At 44.2% G+C, this 22,434-nt stretch overlaps 1 protein-coding gene across 8 annotated transcripts in view; it reads right to left on the bottom strand.

Moving 5' to 3' along the window:
• Positions 1 to 1,457: 1,457 nt before the first annotated feature.
• ZNF827 (zinc finger protein 827) overlaps positions 1,458 to 22,434 on the bottom strand; it is a 204,967-nt gene continuing 183,990 nt past the window's right edge. For 3 of the 8 annotated variants that reach the window (XM_049905426.1, XM_049905427.1, XM_049905425.1), the window contains 4 exons: positions 20,570 to 20,736; positions 9,427 to 9,618; positions 8,884 to 9,061; positions 1,458 to 5,420 (listed from right to left, as the gene is read on the bottom strand). In XM_049905426.1, coding sequence (XP_049761383.1) covers positions 4,601 to 5,420; positions 8,884 to 9,061; positions 9,427 to 9,618; positions 20,570 to 20,736 — 1,357 coding nt within the window. In that variant the 3' untranslated portion in view covers positions 1,458 to 4,600. Of the gene's footprint in view, positions 5,421 to 5,794; positions 7,238 to 8,870; positions 9,062 to 9,426; positions 9,619 to 20,569; positions 20,737 to 22,434 lie in introns of those variants that run through there. The other 5 variants (XM_049905428.1, XM_049905430.1, XM_049905431.1 and 2 more) reach the window with 5 other exon arrangements.

Raw genomic sequence — 22,434 nt, 5'->3', positions numbered from 1 at the left:
TGACCTTGGATTAAAATTCAAACAGGGTCTGCATTAGTGGCTTGCATGCACCCATGTCCACGTGCAGGATTCTCTATGTAAGTGAGGATGGCTCTCATCCAGACCATTTCTTGAAGTCGATGGAAGCCCATTCCAGGGGAAACTTTTATTTGTATTTCTGGCTATTCTCAACCACAGGGAAAATGTGAGGTAGCTGTGGAGTCTAAGAAAAAAAAAAGTATATAAAATTAGAAGGCACCCCTTCCTGTAATACTAGCAAAAATAAAAGAAATCTGACTTCTTTGAATATTTTCAATAAATACCAGCCACCCCAAAACAAAATCGGTATTTGTAGCAAGTGGAGGAACTTGATTCAATCATCTACAAAATAGCTGCTAGATGAAAACAGGAAGGGGAGGAAGAAGTCTCTGATTACCAGCTGATTATTTTCAAAGTGGCTTCTCCTACCTGATCTCAGGTTATAAAAAGTAAATTTAATCCTTTTTAACGTGAGCGAAGTAAGTGGTTTACAATTTCTTGAAATAAGCACAGGACATTATATTCCCAAGTATGCAAGTTGTGAACCAGGCAAAACATTCTCTTCTGCTGCTTTATATATTTTTTATTAACCATCACAGGTTCATGTGGAAGATTTCAGATGGGGAGAACTTACTTCTACATCAATTTTTAAAAAAGACGTTTTTATCAGTGTGCTTTTTACCTCCTTTTCTGGCCTCCATTTCTTTCCCTGGTACCTTTTCCCTGAATGGTGAACTATTACTTGCATTTGAATAGGTTATTACTTCGCTTGCGAAGTAAACGACTTTTCCCCTTGTTAAAATCTCATCATTGCCCAACTTCATTAAGATAAATGGGATCTGTCATTTGTCTCCTCGCTGCCCACCCCCCCGTCCCGGCTATGGGGTCAATAAAATGATGTCAAGCAGGAGAGGGTAAGGCTGAGAACACTTTTAAATGTCACTAAGTAATTTCAGGAAGGAGTCAGTCTGCAATTGTGCTGGATGATGGATATGCTCTCGACCTTAATGGCTATTAATGACTTACACAATCACAGCTTGCGTTATAACCATGACTCTCCAAAATGTTCACTCTGTAATAGTTATAACTAAACCAAAACAGTTACTATCAATTCCGACTCACGGCGACCCCTGTGTGTCAGAGTAGAACTACGCTCCATAGGACTTTCAGTGGCTGATTTTTGGGAAGTAGATCGCCAGGCCTTTTTTCCAGGGCACCCCTGGGTGGACGTGAACCTCTAACTTTTCCGTTAGCAGCCGAGCCTGTGAACTGTTTGCGCCACCCAGGACAGTTAAAACTTAAGTACACCATGTCCTCAGCCTGATTAAAACACACCAAAATGTAAAAAAAAAAAAAAAGCAAGACAAATAAAACCCTGAGACTGACTAGTAGTCAAGGATGGCAACCAAGAAAGAAAAAGAAACAAGAGTATAGCCAACCTTTTTTTTTTTTTTAATTAGAGTATATTATACTTCCAAACTGGATACACTAGAAATTGGCAATGCAACATAAGATGCAAAGGAATATACCAGTTACTGTCAAAATGACCCTGTACAGCCTTGTAATGCAAAAAGCTTTATACAATACAAATTTTCAGAAATGTACACAAACCTTGACAGTATGATCATCTGAATGTAGTATGAGGAGTTAAAAAAGGACAGAAGAGAGAAAGTGCTGAGAACTTTAACTGTACTCCGATATGGAAAAATAAGCTAGCTTTCATTGAAGAATGCATAGTGGAAACAGAATTGGAGCTAGGTGGTAGGTGAATTTCTCAAAGACGTTAGTGTTTTACACGGAAAGGATATCTATGGAATACATCCTTCCCTGAGTATCAAACTGCAAACCAAATTCAGGGGTCCATATTTATCTAGATGGAATCTGAAAAATGCTGTATATTTGTCTTTATTAATAACAATAATAATAATATAAAAAGTCAAACTCCAAACACACCTTTTCTCACTCAGAAAACTTTTTTTTTTTTTTTTTTATAATTTACCAGAAAGATGGATGACTCTTTCCAAAGTGCTAAAAAAGTTGCCCAATTACATTAAGCATGATGAAGTCATTCACATACAGGTTCAGTGGCAAGCAGTGAAACGCGTGGCATCTGAGCCCTCAACGTCTCTGTCCGTCGCCCCTCTCGCTCTTCCAAGTCTCCACTCTAGGACCTCATATTGCACAAGTGGCATGTGGGAAACCTACAGTCCTGACTGTCAGGGCCACCTTTGCAGGTTTTCAACCTGCTGGTGCTTCAGCAGGATTCGCCTTTTCTGCCAGCCTCTGGGGAATCCCCGCGGCCCCCTTTCCTGTCATCACTGAGCTTGTCATTTTGAAAGCACATTACTAGCCAAGTGGCACATTCTCCATTATATGGGGATAAAGACATTACTTTTAAAAACGTAGCCCACCCATAGGTCCGGTATTCTTGGAGTGTATCGTCCATAACTGTCTATAGTGTCTTTTACTGAGACGTTGACGTGGCGAGGTTGAACGGCGCTTCAAACGTGGCCCAGAACGAACGACCCCACTGGAGAACAACTGTGGGGTGGAGGCTCCCTGCCTAGCTGGCTCGGACTCCAGCTCCGGCTCCAGGGCCATCTCCTTAGCGTAAACAGGTCTGCCAGGGCACCGAGCAGCCCCCCTCGGTGGCTGGGTGACTTGGCAGAGGAGTGCTGCACTTCTGCTAGGTCTGGGGGAAGGGGCTGGGTGCGGAGGAGAGACGGAGGAACAAAGGACGGATGCCAGTAGTCTCTGGTTTCTGGGGGAGCTGTGCTAACTTAGGGGAGGCTTTCAGTAATGCAAACTGACTAGAGGGAGAAAACGTGGGACACCTTTATTTTTCCCTGGTGGAACAGATGGAAAAAAAAAAATCCCAACTCGAGGATAACACATGATGGAAAACAGCAACACAGTAAGAAAGCGTTCCTCCTGTACACCAGTTCTTTGATAGATAAATAATATATAAACTTTTATATTCCAAACTTCCCATTATTATACAAAACACATGTCTTCCTGCTCTTGCAGCCTGCTTCATACTGGAAATTCTGTTGTCTTAAAAATACAAAGCAATTAATGTATTCAGCCCGAGATTTTTTTTTTTTTCCTTTTTAAATCACCCATTGCCTTTTCAGCTTAGCAAAGGGCCTCACCACTGATCCACGTCTGCTTCCTGCTGCCATAAAGTGCTGCACATGAGTTGCCATTTTAATGACCACAAAATAAGAACTTTAAATAAGTATAAAGTTAGTCTCCTAGCAGGTTACATCTACCAGGCGTGAACAAAATGGAATACAGAAGGACTAACAACATGGACAGACACCGCGATAGCCAGATGGTCTGCAAACACAATGGAAACTTCTCAGGGGCATAAACCAAACTGTAGAAGGAAACAGCACCTTTTTGTTGTGTCAAAGAGGTTGGGACTCAATTTTGAAACATACTGTCTACTCATTCCATATACAAGGTAGATTTTCTTCCTTTTTACTTTTTTTTTTTGCTGCAGATGAGAAACAAAAATTAGTGCAAGACCAAAGCACTGTGCAAAACTGCCTTTTTTTTTTTTAGTCTGAGCATTTATACCCAGAAGTTATCCAAACCCCTTTTAATCTCCTTGGCTGGATTTCTCAACCATAAAATTTTTCACTCACACTTTTTTTTTCCTGCAAATGAATGGTAACCACTGAATTAATACATCATATATATGTATATATATGTGTATATATATATATAATCTGCCCTTAAAAAATGATGCACTGTGTGTGTGTAACCATACACATTGTATACGTATGGACACACAAACTTTTAAGTTTTGTTTTGTTAGCTGCAGTGCTGCGAGATATTTCTTCTGAGATCGGTCGCTTGATTCCTCGAATCTTCACAACCAAAGAAGATGGAAGCGCAAGGTCACCTGCGCTCTGCTGGAAATCTCCAGCAGCACTGTCGATATCTACCACGCCTTCACCAACTAAGCACCAGGCCCTACCGCTCTGTAGCCATAAAATTGAGAGGGAAAGGTTTTGAAGGACTCGAGGAGACTGGGGTGGATGAACAACCCAGGAGGGCAAAGGACGTTCATCGCTGTTAAGTGAGCCAGTACCAAGAAGGTGCGGTGGAAACGTCATGGCACACAACACACGCGTGACCTTCTCTTTCAGAATCTACAAACGCCCACACACCCCATTCACCCAACAGAAAACAAAATGCACCGGTAGATAATCTTACAAGTGCTGATTGCTATTAAGGACACTCTCTTGAGGATTAAACAAGACAAAATTCCTTGAAAAGTACGGAGAAGGGGTAAGAGTGGGAGGTGGGGAGGAAGGCATGCCTCTGAAGGTAGAAGTATGCAGTAGGTCACCTCTCTGAAGACTGACTAAAGCAGCTTTCATGTCAATGCAATAGGTATACACACAGAGCCAATTTTCTATTCCTTACTAAAGATATACAGTACACATGGTTCAGACCCAGGGGATCTGTGGATTTTGCAGCAACATACACCTGCTGGGGTTGTGTGTAAGTTTAGTGGGTTTTTTTTTTTTTGTCTTTGTCTCTTTGTTTTTGGTACAGAGCATGGCTGCTCTCAGACAGTCTCTGCTCTTTCTCTTAGTCCGAGATAGGCAAGGAAGGAGTGTTTGGGTGAAGGGATGCTAGGAGGTGCAGTCTGAGGTCTGGGAGGGTGGAATGTGAGATCCAAGTGGTTCTTGGGGTACAGCATTGTCAAGGGAATGAGATGGGCAAAATCCGAGTTCCGATACTTGTCAAAGCGCAAAGGGGAGCCGTTGAAGGCCAGAGCCTTGAGTGCCAGGTTTGGCTCTGAGCTGCTGCCGTGGACTGCCGACAGGGCCACGGTCTGCAGAGCCTGGGAGGCGGACATGACCGACAGGGGAGACAAGAGATTACGGGAGCTCCCCACGACGAGGAGCGGGGCCCCAGGACCAGCTGGCTCCTTGGGGGTTGGACACAGGCCCTTCTTGTCCTCCTCAGGGCAGTCCCCACTCTGGTGCTTCTTGAGGTGGCGGCTGAAGACGAAAGGGTGTGTGGTCTTGAACAGGCACTCTTCGCAGCTGAAGGTCTGGCGTGGGGCATGCTTCAGCTTCTTGTGCAGGTTGAGATTGTCCTTGCGCTTGCAGCTGTAGCTGCACTGGTCACAGTGGAAGGGCCGCTCCCCAGTGTGCACGCGCACGTGCTCGATGAGCTTGTTGGCGGTCTTGGACAGGTAGCCGCACTGCTCGCACTTGTAGTGGTTGCCGAGGCGATGCTCCCGGGTGTGCGTCTCCAGCTCCAGCTGGTTGGCCTTCACCGTCTGGCAGATCCGGCACTTGTACTCCATCTTGTAGTGGGTCTTGAGGTGGCACTCCATGGCGGCGGGGCGGTTGGTGGAATAAATGCAGAATGGGCACCTGCGGGGGGAAGCAACGGAAGGATGGTTTCAGCCAGGGAGGTTCTGTGGCTGGTATGCTGCTACCCCTCCTCACCAACCTGTCCCCAACCCACCCTCCAAAATCCAAGGCCTGGCCTGCCCTGCCCAGCCCAGCCCTGCTGCCTCTCAGGGGCTAAGAGACCCCCTGTGGCTCTTCCCAGCTAACAAGGAGCTCTGATGAGGTGCACTCAGCCTACTCTGGGTCTACTGGCTGGGACAGCAAACGCCAGCCCTCTTGAGAGGGAGCAGAGAAAGTGTGAGGAGTAAATAAGCTGTCGCTCCCCTCCCCCTCCTCCCGTCCCCTATGAGCCCTCCCCACACCCCACCAGACATAGCAGAGGTCTAAACCACCTCACGACCTCCCCTCTACATGGGAGCAACACAAAGAATCGACTTTTCATGCACCACACCAAGCACACGCAGAAAGGCTAAGAGGTTTTAAAGAACAGCTCATAGGGGGAGGGCTACCTCCAGCAAACAGAAAGTCACAGGGGTCAGAATCGTGCTTATTAAAGGGTGGTTAGGATGAGAAGGCCTCTGTGTGTCTCTCTCTGTGTGTGAGCATGAGTGTGTGTACACATGTAAAGCATCCTTGGTCTCTACCAGGAAAGGAAGGTGCGGACTATGTCGGGGGCAGGGGAGGCAGCCCACCCACCATCCCAACTACTACTGAGGGATAAGAAGGAAGGGAGCTTGAAGACATTAGGACACTACTGTGTCAAAGAAATAATAATAATCCGACTGGATCATAAATTCGCAGAGGGCAGGACCATATCTTACACTTCTTGTGGATTCTCTACAGTGCTTGGTAGAGTACTCAGCACATGGGGAGCACCCAGGAAACACCGATTCAGTATCTGAGTCATCTCTACACAGAGTTTAGGCAGATGCTGGAAGGGCAGATTTTAGTCCCAGCTCCATCTCCTCGTTGGGCTCTGGCTGGAAGCCCTGGGACAAAGCCCGGGCCTCTCAGTGCCTCGGTTTCTCTATTCCTTGCAGCGAGGATACACTACCACCAACCCTCAGGCTGCCCAGAGGGATCGGGAGGAGCGGTGGGGGCATGTTTACAAAATCTGCTGAGCTTCTCTCTCAGAAGCCGCCATGCGTGAGTCAGTGGTTTATATGATGGCTGTAGTGTTTGCTCTCTTTACAACAAGAATGCTAATGCAAAAGTGGCTGCCTCGACTCTTCTTCGGCAGCCGCAGGGCAAGGGCCAAAAGTGAATTGTCCTCTGAGGGTTTGGAGAGGTGTTCAGCAGAGCCCAACACAACCAAATGCACCGTGCGCTGCCTCCTCAGCGCCAAGCTCGCCGTTAGCCTTTGAACCTCAGCTCACAGAAGAGTGCACACGAGAGAAATATAAAGCCCATTCCCAGGTCAGGTGCACACACAACCCCTACGCCAAGCTGGGCCTTACCTAGAGGAGTGTGACACTCACCACTGTCCTGAGCTACGGCAAAAGAAAAATAATAGTATAATCTTATTTGATCTGCATTATGAACAGGATATAGAGTACAAGCAGTTCCATCACAGAAAAGCAATTGAGACATCTGCAGTCTGTTTCACTTTAAGGACATTTCTGTGACCCACAGCTCCATCTTTCTTTCACTGCTCAGGCAAAGTGCTAAGGATTTTCTGTGCTCCCGGGATTTATCTTAAAGACATTCTCTCAGGCAAATTAATTCTCAGATATGGCAAAGGAAAACAAAACAAAACGGAACAAAGACTCACTGTATAGCCAGAAGGCATTATGAATTTTTTCAAAGTATTCTTCTACTTGGTCATCCTAGAACATAAACTATTACACAGGGGACCGTTAGCACCGCACGGGAAGTGGCTGGACCGGCAAAAGCATCAGATTTCACTGTGCATTCTCCCCAACAGGTTCAGAGGCTCGGGATTTCTCAGGGTCCTGAGGAAAGGCTGACTGGCAAAGCCATGACCGGCAGGTGCCGCAAAGTTAACAGGTGTGACTGGGCTACTAGTTAGGGCAATGAGCCCTAGTCCGATCACAGGGGAAAAAAAAAAAATTTTTTTTTTTTTAAGAGTACATACATATTTAGAAAGGGACGGGGAGGGGAGGAGGGGGGACAAGCCAAATCAAATTCTCAAATAAGCTATGGCCAGGCATTTCCCTTCTATTGTGTTTTTTTTGAATTATAACGGCCTCCTTCCCTCAATTTCCTTTAGCCCCGCCCCTTCTCCCACCTGAGTGACACAAAATGGAAGTCAATAGCAGCTGCTGCTTTCTGACTCTTCTATTTGGCCAGGAAGGTCATCCCCCTGGCCAGGCAGGGGAGCCGATCCTGGCACTGCCCTGACACTGGGCCCTCAGATTCCTTCTGGTCTTTCCATCCCTCACCTACTCAGGAGGGTTACGCCACCTCTCTGGCAGGTTGTGGGTTTCAAAGATGAAAGCATTTTAAACCAAAAGTTTTTTATTTTTTTTCTGTATTAAATTACATGTAATTTTCCATTCTTTTAATTACATTATCATTTTAACTGAAAATTAACAGTAAAGCTTTGAAAGTAGCATTGTGTATCTTTCTGTCTGCCTGACTAGATATGCTTCTTTCTCTTTACTAGACCCTAAGTGCCTTATGGACAGGGATTCTGAATTCAGAATCACTGGGAAGATGAAATTCTGATAGTGCTAGAACATACATTTCCTGAGTGTGGAAATTTTAGCTTATTTCTTGCTTGCCCTTTAGCACCTATTATCAAGCCAGACACATAGTATGTATGATAATAACTGACTGGTCTCAGCTGGGACCAGCTGGCTTCTTGCAAATGCTGGTTAATGATGCAACAGGTTGTCTAGGTCTTTGGGCATCTGGGAATAACATGTGACTGACCATGTCAGATCTCAGGAAGGCTCAACCAAGGAGATTCCAGTGCTGGTTCCTGGAAGGGTATAAGGTATGTTTGCAGGAATACATGAGGCACGTGATCTTTGCGTGAGAAACGTTGCCTCCTGCCTATTCAAACAGCCAAGGTTCCAATTTTAAGGGGTGGAGTGGGGGCGGGGTGGTTGTCATGATTGTTTAAAAGATACATGGCAAATCACCTAAAACTAGAGATGGTGAACTGAAGTGATAATGTAATGATTTACACTTGGCAGACACTAACCCGAATCCATTATTAACATCAAAAGTCTGAACAAAACTCAATGGTGTGGGATGACTGTACCCTTGCAGGCTGGCTCATCCAACATGTCTTCTTCCCCACCCTGAATCCCAGGACATCTGTGAAATGGATTCTCCTGCTGAGAACTTCTGATGACCCCTGGGGGACAGGTCTAAAGGCCACAGAGATGCTCAACTCCCCACATACCAAGCTCCCCCTCTCTAAGACCCCAAAACCTTCAGGGGCAGGATGGGGCAGGGAAGGGGAAGGGGTGTTTAGTAACAACGCAGTAAAAGGTTCTGTACTTGCTTTCCTTACTTGAGCCCACCGGTGGGGACAGTGTGGCATTTCTTATGCTCCAGCAGCTGTTCGGGGGTCTTCATGAACTTGTGGCACACGTCACACTCAAACATCCGGGTGATGAGGTGTATCTGCAGATGGCGCTCAAACATGTTCTTCGTCTTGCAGACAAAGTTGCAAAAAACGCATTCGAACCCTGAAAGGACCGAAGCTGGGTGTACAGGTGCAGGGGGCAGAGAGCCAGGAGGGCCGGAGCCGGGCCAAGTTCCCCCGTCCTCCTGCCCCGTGCGGCTGACCCCTCCAACCACTGCTTCCTGCACCTCTGTGGTGAAAGGCACTAAATGTGCAGCTTCAGAGTAAGCACCAGGCTCTCCATCCTTCCACCCACATCTGGATGCAAACCAAGCCAGAGGAAATTCAAATTTTGGGTGATGCATATTACACTGCATCCTGGGCTGAAGATTTGCTTCCCAACACCACTTCTCCTGTAGGGCTATTCTCAAGACTGGGTCACCCTAGAGTGAGGAGGGCTGAGGAGGCCACACCCACCTCCTACCTTACCTTTCTCTGGCTTCTCCTCACTATTCAGTGAAGACTGGCCCCCAGGCACCACCGATATGACCAGCAGGTTGTTCCCACCCTTGTTTTTCTGAGAGCCATCTGAGTCATCTTTGCTGTTGGCTGAATCACTCAGAGCTGAGAGGGAGGATGAAGAGGGGCTGTTTGATTCACTGGGGGTCTTCCTGTCTTCCCCTGAAAAACAAAAATCATCCAGGTCTGCTTATTCAGGGGGTGAGAGCCCTCAGAGTGACAGTGATTGTGGGGAAGGGGTATATGTATCATTGGTGTGCTGTAATTCAGGGAGCAAAAGGCTGTTTTCCAACTCCCCCCAGTGCACCCACTGGAATTCCAGGTGCCGGTGCACCTACGGTGATAATACTGGTGGTACTTGAGGCCAAGAGCAGGCGTGCTTTTACTCAACAAATGTTTACTGAGGCCTCATAATAATTACAGTAAAATGACGATAGCTAAAACGTAATGAGCACGTAACCAAGTTCCAGGAACTGTTATACTTTAACTTCATTATCTCATTTTATTCTGTGAGGTGCAACTATTATCACCCCCATTATACAGGGGAAAGGAGCCCTGGTGGCGCAGTGGTTAAGTGCTTTGCTGCTAACCGAAAGGTCAGCGGTTCAAACCCACTAGCCACCTCATGGGAGAAAGATATGATAGTCTGCTTTTGTAAAGAATACAGCCTTGAGCGATTACGAGCCCAAGAGACAGAAAGGGCCACATGAACCAGTGACTACATTATCCTGAGGCCAGAAGAACTAGATGGTGCCCGGCAAAACCGATGACTACCCTGACAGGGAACACAACAGAGATCCCCTGAGGGAGCAGGAGAGCAGTGGGATGCAGACCCCAAATTCTCATAAGACCAGACTTAATGGTCTCACTGAGACTAGAAGGACCCCGGTGGTCATGGTTCCCAGACCTTCTGTTGGCCCAGGATAGGAACCATTCCTGAAGCCAACTCTTCAGACATGGATTGGACTGGACAATGGTTTGGAGAGGAATGCTCGTGAGGTGGACTCTTGAGACAATGGACAGGAGAACAGAGGGTGGAGGGAGAGAGCAGGCTGTCTCATTAGGGGGAGAGTAATTGGGAGTGTGTAGCAAGGTATATGTGGGTTTTTATGTGAGAGACTGAGTTGATTTGTAAACTTTCACTTAAAGCACAATAACAGTTATTAAAAAAAAAGAATACAGCCTTGAAAACCCCATGGCGGGGAGGGGGGGCGTGGGCAGTTCTACCCTGTTCTATAGGGTCGCTTTGAGTTGGAATCAACTCAACAGTACAAAACAACATCATACAGGTGCGATAATGGAGCCACAGACAGGTTAACCTGGCTGAGGGAGTGGTAAGGCAGAGATCTGAGCTCAGGTGGTCTGAGTCCACAGCCCATATTCTCCACAGTGCACTGGACTACCTCAAAGTGCAGTAAACACGTCAATGGGCCATTAAAATCTAGTGTCGGGAGATTTCTGTTTCCACTCAAGTGGAGTATCAGGGGCTGGATTTACCCTTCTTACTGAAACAACTAAAAAGCCAGAAAAACTATATCAGTGTTTGTCACAGCACCGGATATTAGGCAATGAAGAAGAGTGACCCCTGAGGGATGGGGATCAAGAGGTGAGCCTTCTGATTGCCCAGCTTAAAAAAAAACTGCCTTGAAAAAGCCTCCAGCCTGCAGTGCAGAGAGGAGCCTGATGGATTCCGTAAGTTGAGGAAACAGCTGAAGGTATAAGGGCTTCGACATGGCTAGACTTTGCAGGACAGAGTGCTGGAAAGGAGACAGCAGCACACAGAAAGACCTCCAAAGACCTGCAGAAGGTCCCTCTTGGGTATTCAGCAGAATATGAATCAGAACATGTGTGTGAAGAAACTACCCAAGGCTGAAGAAAAAATTATTTCAAAGGCCCTGTATATACGTGCCTGGCACATATATACAAGGCCACAAGTAGTGCCAGCTTCCACCAGCCAGACTGGAAAAACTCATAATTCAGGGCCATTGGGTAGAAAACTCAGGAAAGTCTTTTAATAGTGGGAAATAATTACCCCTACATGGAGCACTGCTCTAGATCTGCCTAACGAACTATAAAAGCAAGACCCAAAAGGATCAAAGTTGCCAAGTAACTGCATCCTAGAACAAAGATCAAGAATATTTATAGAAATATACAATCTCCAGCACCAGACAAGGTAAAATCACAATGACTGGCAGAAAATAAAAATTATCATGCATGAAAGAAGAAAACACAACCCAAAATGTGGAGAATAATCAGCCAATGAAAACTGACCCAGAACTGACAGAGACGTGAGAATTTGTAGACAAGGACATTAAAGAAGTCATATGTTCAAGAGGTAAAGCAGAGAAAAGGAAAATACAAAAAAAAAAAAAGACCCAAAGCAAAGTTCTAGAGATGAGAACTACAACGACTGAGATGAAAAACACACTGGGTGGGATTACTGGCAGTTTAGACATGGCAAAAGCAGAGATTAGTGAACTTGAAAATAACAGCAATACACAGTATCCAAAAGGAAACACACAGAGAAAAAAGAATTACTAAAAATGAAGAGACTATCAGTGAGCTGTAGGATGCCTTCAGTCAGCTTAACATGAGTTTTATTGGAGCCCTGGCTGGAGAAAGGGGAGAAAAAAAAAAAAATTAAAATGGCCCCAAATTTTCCAAATTTGAGGAAAATCATAAACTCATAGATCCAAGAAGCTCAAGGAACACCAAGCACAAGAAACACAAAGAAAATGACACCAAGGGCTCTCATAATCAAAATGCTCAAAACTGCTAATAAAGAGAAAATCTTAAAAGCTGTCAGAGGTCCAGAAGAACTAGATGGTGCCCAGCTACAACCGATGACTGCCCTGACATGGAACACAACAAGAATCCCTGAGGGAGCAGGAGAGCAGTAGGATGCAGACCCCAAATTCTTGTAAGACCAGACTTAATGGTCTGACTGAGGCTAGAAGGACCCCGGTGGTCACGGCCCCCAGACCTTCTGTTGGCCCAGGACAGGAACCATGCCTGAAGCCAACTCTTCAGACATGGATTGGACTGGACAATGGTTTGGAGAAGGATGCTGGTGAGGAGTGAGCTTCTTGGATCAGGTGGACACTTGAGACTATGTTGGCATCTCCTGCCTGGAGGGGAGATGAGAGGGTGGAGGGGGTTAAAGCTGGCGAAATGGACAAGAAAAGAGAGAGTGGAGGGAGACAGCGGGTTGTCTCATTAGGGGCAGAGTAACTGGGAGTGTGTAGCAAGGTGTATATGGGTTTTTGTGTGAGAGGCTGACTTGATTTGTAAACTTTCACTTAAAGCACAATAAAAATTATTAAAAAAAAAAAGTTGTCAGAGGAAAAGACGTTTCTGTAGAGAAGGATGGCAACAGATTTCCCATTGGAAGCAATGTAAGTGAGAAGACAGTGGAGTGACATTTTTAAAGCACTGAAAGAAAAAAAACTGTCAATCTGAAAATCTAATCTGACATAAAAAAGCCAAAAGTATTTATCACCAGCAGACCCACATTATAAGAAATGTTAAAAGAAACCCTTCAGGAAGAAAGGAAAATGATGCCAGATGTAAATATGGATCTACAGAAAAGAATGAAGAGCACCAGGAAAGGTAATTACTACATGGGTAAATATATGATTTTTTCCTAATATTTAAATCTCTTTAAAAGGTTATAAAAATGATTTCTTTTAAACAAAATCAATAATAATGTATTGTAGGGTTTACAACATATGTATAAGTAAAATGTATGACAACATTACCATCAAGGCAGGAACGGGAGAAATGGAAGTAAGGTTCTTATGCTACGTGTGAAGTACACCGAAGGTACGCTGTGATACGTTAAAGATGAGTATTATAAACCTTAAATAACTGGACAGCTATACCTTGTTCACCAGTCAGGTGACTCAATGTTGTTAAGATGTTCATTCTCCCCAAACTGATCTATAGATTCAATGCAATCCCACGGTTTTAGGTTAGAATAAAAAATATAGGGAAACTGTTCTTTCAATTTCCTTTAAATCAATTAAGCAAGCTACTGATTGTAAACCCTAGGAACGTCTTTTTTCTTTTTAGAAGATTAAAAAGTAAATCATAGATTATATGTAGGCATAAAATGTCTTTCTGAAAAGTCACAGCCTTGAAAACTGTATGGACCAGTTCTACTCTGCATGCCTGGGGTCGCTGTGAGTTGGAATCACCTTGCTGGCAACCAATAACAACAACAAAACAAAGTTATAATAGAGTTACACCTCGAGTGTGGAATTATCTGCATTATATTTGTTTGTCTGTTTTCTTTTATTTGGTTTTCACATTTTTCTACAGGGACCAAGAACTACTTGCACAATTAAAACTGTCTTTAAAAAGAAAAAGGAAAAAGACATATACCCACTTATAAAGTTTTCAAATCTCATTCCTATCAGAGAGACATTTATGTCCAGGGCAGACAACTCTTACTTTGCTTTATAATTTTTCAAATTTTGTTCCTATCAGAACCAAGTTAGGTTCCTGGACAAACAGCATGCGACCCCATTTTCGGAGACGGGAGGGATGGAACATGCCTTTCTAATAGCACAGTCCTCCCTTGACACAAGGCAGCTTTGTGAAGGTTAGCACTGCTGCTGTCAGCCCCTTATCTAAACACTTAACCAACTGCAGACAAATGAACCACTTTTAGTGGGGCCCTCAATCCCTGATATTGCTTGCTTCCCCAAATCCATCTTCTAAGACTGGTCTTAGCAACAGGACATTACAAGTGATTACTTTAAATTAGTTTTTAGTATTAAAACATATTAGTTTTAATCACTGTCTTTAAAAACAGATTTAAGTGCCCTCAGGCTTAAGGCACTGGGCAGAGCTACTTAAATTAATAAATTTATAAATATACAGGGTACTGAATCAGCCATTTTGTGAAACAGTATGGGAAAACAGTCCGGCTTGCCTATCTGTAATCCTGAGCCCAAACAGCCTCCTCTGCTTTCAGTCCTCATCTTCCTTCGCTCTTTCTGTAGGGAGTGAGCCAGGGGGCTCTTACCAACTAAATCCATGTCTAACTATAATCCCAGTGGCCAATTATTTTCAACATCACTAAGATTCCTGGTGAAGGACGCCTGTGCATAGGTACTGTCACTTCACGCATCAAGACAGCCAAGTGAGGAAAACCTAAAAGAAAACCTTAAATAGTTCATAAATTAAAAAACAGAACAAAAAATTGAGACCACAAAGTATGATCATTTTGCTGTCTCAATATAAACACCAATACATTTTTGGTGTTTTTTTTTTTTTAAGAAGTAAGCATCTATTCTTTAATTGTTGCCATGAATTGCATAGTGGTATTTTTTTTTTTTTTTTTTAAGAATGAGGACTTCAGATCCAGAATACCTGGGTTTGAATCTTACCTGTGCTGCTTAGTAGTTGTGTGACCTTGGATGAGGCACTTAACTCAGTGCCTCAATTATGTGAACTATAAAATGGGGATAACGTCAGCGCCTGCCTCATATGACCGTTGTGCTGACTAAATGAGTTTTTACACATAAAGCATTGAGAATGATGCCTGGCTCGGGGTAAGCGTCCTAATGATACCATCATTATTATTACTACTAACATTTTCCCATGCTGTTTTATATACTACGTGGAAACCCTGGTGGCATAGTGGTTAAGAGCTACAGCTGCTAAGCAAAAGGTTGGCCGTTCAAATGTACCAGGCACTCCTTGGAAACTCTACAGGGGAGTTCTACTCTGTCCTATAGGGTCACTATGAGTCGGAACCAACTTGACAGCAACTGGACGGCACACGGTTGGCTCTCAAAAAGAATTTTTACAAATATTTATGAATTAATCATGTTAAATGTTGGAATTATTTATGTTGAGTGGATTTATCATACTCAAATATTTCCTTGAAATTAAAATTTAAGTTAAAATTAGCATTCCACTGGTTGAATTTTTTCCCTACCGATAAATTCCTGGAAGTGGGATTACTGAGTCAAAGGGCATTCATTTTTAAGCCTTTAGGTATATACATTGCTTCATTAGCTTCCAAAGAGTATTTTCCTTTTGCAGGGCCACAGCAACATATGATTATCAGTACCATCCTGGCAACCGTGGGTAATACAACAGAATAGTCTCCTAAGGTAACAGGTGAAACATAGGCCATTCCTGAGTTTTAATTGGATTGCTAACAAGGTTAAACATCTTTTCCTTATGTTCAGTGTTAATTTTATTTCTTTTATTGTAAATTGACTGTTATTCTTTGCAAATTCTGCAATTAGAAGCCTCAAGTTCTTCTTACCAGTTGATACGAAGTTTCTATTAAATGTTATTAACCTTTTGCCATTTTTACAAACATTTTTTCCAACTGTGGTTTTTGTTTTTGGTTTAGTTTTCTTCTCTCTTTCTTCTTGTGCAAATAGAAGAATGTGTCACATTGCTCCATCTTTTCCTTGGTGATTTCTTGTCTCACACTTTTACAAATCCTCATCACTCTAAGTTTGAGAAATATTCTATTTTGTTCTAGCTTTTCTAGGCCTGATTTGCTTACAGGGACTTCTTATTTCATTGGGAACTTATTTTGGCGTTGGCGTGAAGTGAGGCATCGATGATTTATTTCCCAAATAGCTATCAGATTCCTTGGTGCCATTCATTGCAATGCTTAAAATTTGCAGCAAAATTTGCATTGCAGAAGTCACAAGCACCCAAGGGAATATTTTTCCTTTGCTGATGTTCTCTGCAGGGACAAGGAGTTGGGAAGTGGGAGAAACGGGATAAAGAGAGGTCACCATGAAGAAACACCCAGACAGCAGACAGTTCTCAGATACCGCCTAAGCACCACATTCACAAGCAGGTCCTGGGTTAGAATAACCGGTAAGCAAGTGTGAGAAACCACGTGAGTTCTGTGGGAAGTTAAGTAAAAATTTGCTGTGCTGAATAAAGCCCAGTCTGTAGATCCCAATGTCACTTAGGTAATAAGAAAGCATTGCGTATTTCCTAGGGTAGTGGGATAAAAGGTTGAAAACAACAACGTGCATTTTCCCGAAACAGGTAAATCGAATTAAAGAACCAGGCTCATTGAATTAGAGAATCTTAGGCCTCTAGGGCGTCTCTTGCTCATTTTGAAAAAACCAGGATGGAGGTTCAGAGAAGTTAAGAGTTCTGAGATTCACAGTATTATTTACGGTAACACTGGGTCTAGAACCCCGGTCTAGAATTCAACGTGTCTTTTCCTCCACATGGAAACCCTGGTGGCATAGTGGTTAAGTGCTACAGTTGCTAACCAGAAAGGTCGGCAGTTCAAATCCACCAGGCGCTCCTTGGAAACCCTATGGGGCCGTTCTATTCTGTCCTATAGGGTCGCTATGAGTCAGAATTGACTTGACAGCAATGGATTATTATTATTTCCTCCACTTAGTTTCTTCCAAATGGTTATACAAATAAGTCAATACACCGTCAGCTTCGAGGCTATGACCATGTCTGAGCAATTTTCTTCCTGAGCACGCACACGTGTAAGGAGATGTGCTTGCACACATACATTCATTCGCTGAGTGAACATTTACTCCCTGTCCACCCTGTACAGGGGCTGTTCTAGGCGCTGGCCACACAGCAGTGGCCTCCACAGTCAAGCTCCCTATGCTCAGGAATATAAGTGGTTATGGAGCCCTGGTGGCACAGTGGTTAAAAGCTACAGCTGCTAACCAAGAGGTCAGCAATTTGAATCCACTAGCCGTTCCTTGGAAACCCTATGGGGCAGTTTTACTCTGTCCTATAGCGTTCTCTATGAGTCGGAACTGACTTGATGGCAATGGGTTTTTTTTTTTTGTTATATGTTGTACAGCATACTAATTGCTGTTTATGTCATAACTTTGAAATGATACAGCTCATTAATTTACAAGTTTAGATTGATATATTTGGTGTCAAATTCAAACACCTCAAAATATCAACTAAATACAGGAAACCCTGGCTTTGAGACCATTAACTTACAACAGGGGTCAGCAAATTACACGCTAGGGCCAAATCTGGCCTTCTATTTTTGTAAATAAAGTTTTATTAGAATACTGGCATACCCATTAATTTACATGTTGTCTGTGTGCCCAAGGGCAGATTGAGTAGTAGTGATACAGACTGGATAGACTGTAAGCCTGGAATATTTATTTTGTTGTTGTTAGTTGTCATCAAGTCGATTCTGACTCGAGGCGACCCCATGTGTGCAGGGTAGAACTGCTCCATGGAGTTTTCAAAGCTGTGATCTTTCAGAAGCAAATCACCAGGCCTGTCTTCTTAGGCGCCTATGAGTAGGTCTGAACTGCCAACCTTTTGGCTAGTAGTTGAGTGCTTAATTGTTTGCTCCACCCAGAGACTCCAAAATATTTATTACCTGGCCCTTTCAAAAAGAAATTCCTGCCCCTAAAACTATTGCCCTGAGATAAACTTTTAAATCTGAAACCATATATATCCCCCGAAGTCTTTTGAAAATCAAATGCCAGTTTAGCTTAACTAATAAAGAATGTCTGCCTTGAGCACTGTGCTCTTTTAAGATCTCTCTATATGGGATCAGACTGACAGCAGCAACTGGGAAGATTAGATAGGAACCCTAGGGGGCAGTGAGTTTATTTTAAGGGGGGAGGAACAACTCGGAAAAGGAGGGTAAGAATGGTTGCGCAACTCAAAAATGTAATCGATGACACTGAATTGTACATGTAGAAACTGTTGAATTGGTGTACGTTCTGCTGTATATACTCTCAACAACAACAAAAATAAAATAACTTATTTAAAAAAAAGTCATTTGCCAATCCTTATAAGGTAAGCTATAACCTTATTCTCTAATAGTTGTAGGAATGCCTTCTACCACATTAAAGAAACTTCTTAATATATTTGACTCTTGGCTGTCTGTACTAACAAATGAGACCATTCTTCCCAGCTCGACAAGGAGCCCTGCCACTTCATGATATCTCTGCTGTGTTTCCTGTGACAATCAGGAGGTGAATCAGTTTGCAATGGCTGTTTGTGAATGTGAAGTTTCCACTGATGACAAGTAATCAAATGATTAGACATCCAAAGGCTTTCCAGTCATTATGGCTTCTACGGTTTCTCTGAGGTGAATGGTGGGGACCTGTGGAGCAGGGCGGGAGGAAGGAAGGTGTTCTGCTGGGTTCACGCACCCTTTGGGGCGGCAAAGGTTGGAAAAAGTGGGGTGTACCAGAAAAGAGATGAAAAGAGAATCTGAAGAGCCAGTGGAAATGGAAGAGAACCTGGCCTTTTCCTCCATTAGCCACTCCAGAAATGCTAAATTTAATTTGTCCTCAGCGTGGGCTTCCCAACTCACCTGCTGCCCACAGAGCTAATATGGTTACGGTCAGACAACCGACTGTAAAGATGGCACCTTCTCACTCAGCTAACGGCTCTCTGCAGACCTCCAAGTCATACCTGCTCAATTTACTGACTAAAACAAGCTTTTATTGCTGTTGGCACCTTGAAGCCAGAGCGGCTAGAGAAGCTCAGATCCTCCTCGGCCTGTGCGTTGTCAGCACAACTGTCAGAGAAATTCCCCGTCCAGAGGCCTCCAAGTGCCGATGATGTGAGGGGCTGACCCAACACTGAGCACTGGCCGTTAGCGGCATCAGCTCTTAATGTGTAAGCCCTGCAAACTCAGGGGGAGGCACCCTCGTCCTCACTTCATGACTCCACGCCATGTCATTTGTAACCATCACTTGTGAGAGTATAATTGCAATGTGAAGTCAAAATGTTAACATCACTAAATGGAAGGAGTTATCCAGAATGGTAAGAGGCTTAAAGGAAAGGGGAGCCTCGGCAAAGACTTGGCCATGGCCTAGAGAGTGACTGAACTGTTTAAGGAGAATCTTTTTTTAACCCCATGAACAGACATGGCACATGTCATTACAGAGAATGTCAAGGATGCAGATTCATGAGAGAGGAAAAGAACCTCTAGAAATGGGCGCTCAGAGCCTGGGAAGAGCAACACAGGAAGGTTCAAACCTCTGCCAAGTGGTCAGCGTCACATGAAGCTCTCAGAACAACAATGATACAGTGAGAAGGCTCTGGAATTAAAATGGATCTGCTGTGAGCTTCTGTACTCATGCCTTAGTTGTGTAACCTTGGACAGATTGCCTCACCTGTTAAGCCTCAGTTTCTCCACCTAAATAGTGGGATATGGGCCAATAAACAACATTACAACAAATGAAGAAAAGATTGATGTTGTCAATGATCTCATTCTACTTGGGTCAACAATCAACATCTATGCAAGTAGCAATCAAGAGATCAAATGACATGCTACATGTCATTTGAATGACTACGGTTGACTGATTCAAGATATGGATACGGTCTTTTCAATTGCCTCATACGCATGCAAAAGCTTGACAATGAAAAAGGAAGCAGAAGAGTGGATGGCAAAGAACATTGGATATACTGTGGATTACCAGAAAAACGAACACTGTATTCTTAGAATACAACCAGATGCTCCTTAGAAGGGAGGATGTTGAGACTTCAGCTCGTTTACTTTGGACACGTCATCAAGAAAGACCAACTGCCAGAAAGGAACACCACAGTTGGTAAAGCAGAGTCAGTGAAAAGGAGGGAAACCCTCAATGAGATGGATTGACATAATAGTCACAACAATGGACTCAAACATATCAACAATCATGAAGATGGTGCAGGACCGGGCAATGTTTTGTTGTTATACACAAGGTCGCCATGAGTTGGAGACCACTTGACGGCAACTGACAACAACACAGTGGGTAGTAATAGTCTTTACCTCAGAGAGTTGTTACGTGGCTTATATGAGATATGGCATGTAAATGCACAAGCTTAATGGGTGCTACCTATGACGATGAAGAAGAGAACCAGGACGAAGAACAAGCAAACAGCCCAGTACCTCTCAATTGCACCTGAGCCTACAGGCCTTCAGATCAGCAAGGCTCAAGCCGTACCTGACAATGGCCCTGCAGCTAGAGTGAAACATGGTGCTGCTACCCTCGGAATGTCCTTCCTTCTGAGGAAGGAAACGCTGATGTCTCATGGAGGTGGGGAGGCTTCTGCCAAGTGGGCAGGCACTCTAGGATGGCAGGGGATGGAGGAGAGAAGGGTGAGGAGAATGGGCAGGAATGGTCACCTGTGTGCTTGGTGCTGATGTGAGCCTTTATCTCCGCTTCTTCCATGGTGACGAAGTCGCAGGTGGTGCAGCAGATAGAAAACATCCACTGCTCCTTGTCCACGTGCAGTGACATGTGGCTGACGAACTGGACATTGAGTTCAGTCTCAAATCCACACACATGACAACTACAGGAGAGAATGAAAGAAGGGGGGGCAGAGAAGAGTCACATGTACTTCAAACATAGACTACCCATTCTTATGTAGAACACTCAGAAAATGGGAGCTGTGTAAACATTCTTCTCTCCGCCCAAAAGGCTTTGCACTAGAAAATTCTTCTGCTTGCTGGTATGCCTCAGAAGTGGTCACCATGCCAAAGAGATTAAGCGCCGGCATAATGTAACAATCCCATACATGCTATAATGATGCAAAATAATCATAAAGTTAATTAAAAACTACAGAATCCAGATGCTGCACATCACCCAACTGATTCCTTTGGGCAAAGAGATGCAGTGCAGCCTTGCCAAGATATTTAGCAGTGCTGGTACACAGATACACCCCGAGCGCTCTGCACAGCCCGGGAGCCTCTGTCTGGCTCTGGAATCCTTCCCGTATGGGAATGGAAGCACACAAGGTCATTGCCTGGCACTCTGAGCAAGAGCCAGACGCACCTGTGACAATTCCTGATAGAAGCCACCCTTCCACAGAGACATTTTGTGCAAAAGCAAGTTTCCTTCAATTTATACGGCTTATCTCCAGGGCAAGAATCAGGAGACAGACTGAAACTTGGGATTTTCTAATGACCAAATCAAATACTGATTTATAGTTGATTATGGAGTCCCTGGGAAACCCTGGTGGCATACTGGTTAAGTGCTATGGCTGCTAACCAAAAGGTAAGCAGTTCGAATCCACCAGGTACTCCCTGGAAACCCTATGGGGCACTTCTACTCTTTTCTATAGGGTCACTATGAGTCGGGATCGACTCGATGACAACGTTTTTTTTTTTTTAATGGAGTCCTTGGAGCCCTGGTGGTACAACGGTTAAGCGTTCAGCTGCTAACCAAACGGTCAAGAATTTGAATCCACTAGGCATTCCTTGGAAACTTTACGGGGCAGTTCTACTCTGTCCTACAGGGTTGTTATCAGTTGAAATTGACTCGATGGCAACAGGTTTGGCTTTTTTTTTTTTTTTTTTAAGGAGTACTGGTAGTGCAATGGTTAAATGCTCTGCTGCTAACTGAAAGGTTGGCAGTTTGAACCCATCAGCGTCTCTGCAGGAGAAAGATGAGGCAGCCTGCTCCCATAAAGATTATGGCCTTGGAAACCCTCTGGGGGGTTTCTGCTCTGTCCTACAGAGTCGCTATGAGTTAGAGTTGACTCGACAGCAACAGGTTTGCTTTGGTTTGGTTATGGAGTCCCCAGGTGGTACAAATGGTTAACGTGCCCAGTTGCTAACTGAAAGGCTGGAGGCTTGAGTCCACTAAGAGGTGCTTCAGAAGAAAGGCCTGGTGATCTACGGCTGAAAGATCAGCCATTGGAAATCCTATGGAACACAGTTCTACTCTGACACACATGGGGTAGCCATGAGTCAGAATGGACTTGATGGCAGTTGGTAAATGATAGAAAAACTTAAGATTCCAGGTCTAGAAGGACAACACAACCAAGGGTACACATGTGATTGCCTCAGGGTTTTACGATTTATTTTTCCTAGCTCCCCCCTCCCCCTATTATTCCCAGGAAGCAGACAGGTGCTCAGTTACAATGCTAGGGAGCTTTCCAGGTGCACAGACCTAAAGCTAACCATCTCCAGGGCCCTGCCACTCTCTGGAGCTCCACCCCAGAGCCACCTCCAAGACCGTTTCACTTTCACTTAACTCTCCTGGAGCC

This window comes from Elephas maximus, chromosome 13 (genome assembly GCF_024166365.1).
Source record: "Elephas maximus indicus isolate mEleMax1 chromosome 13, mEleMax1 primary haplotype, whole genome shotgun sequence".
NCBI classification, from domain to species: Eukaryota; Metazoa; Chordata; class Mammalia; order Proboscidea; family Elephantidae; genus Elephas; species Elephas maximus.
The sequence above is the reverse complement of the archived record's forward strand: the minus strand, read 5'-3'. Positions and strand labels throughout refer to the sequence as shown.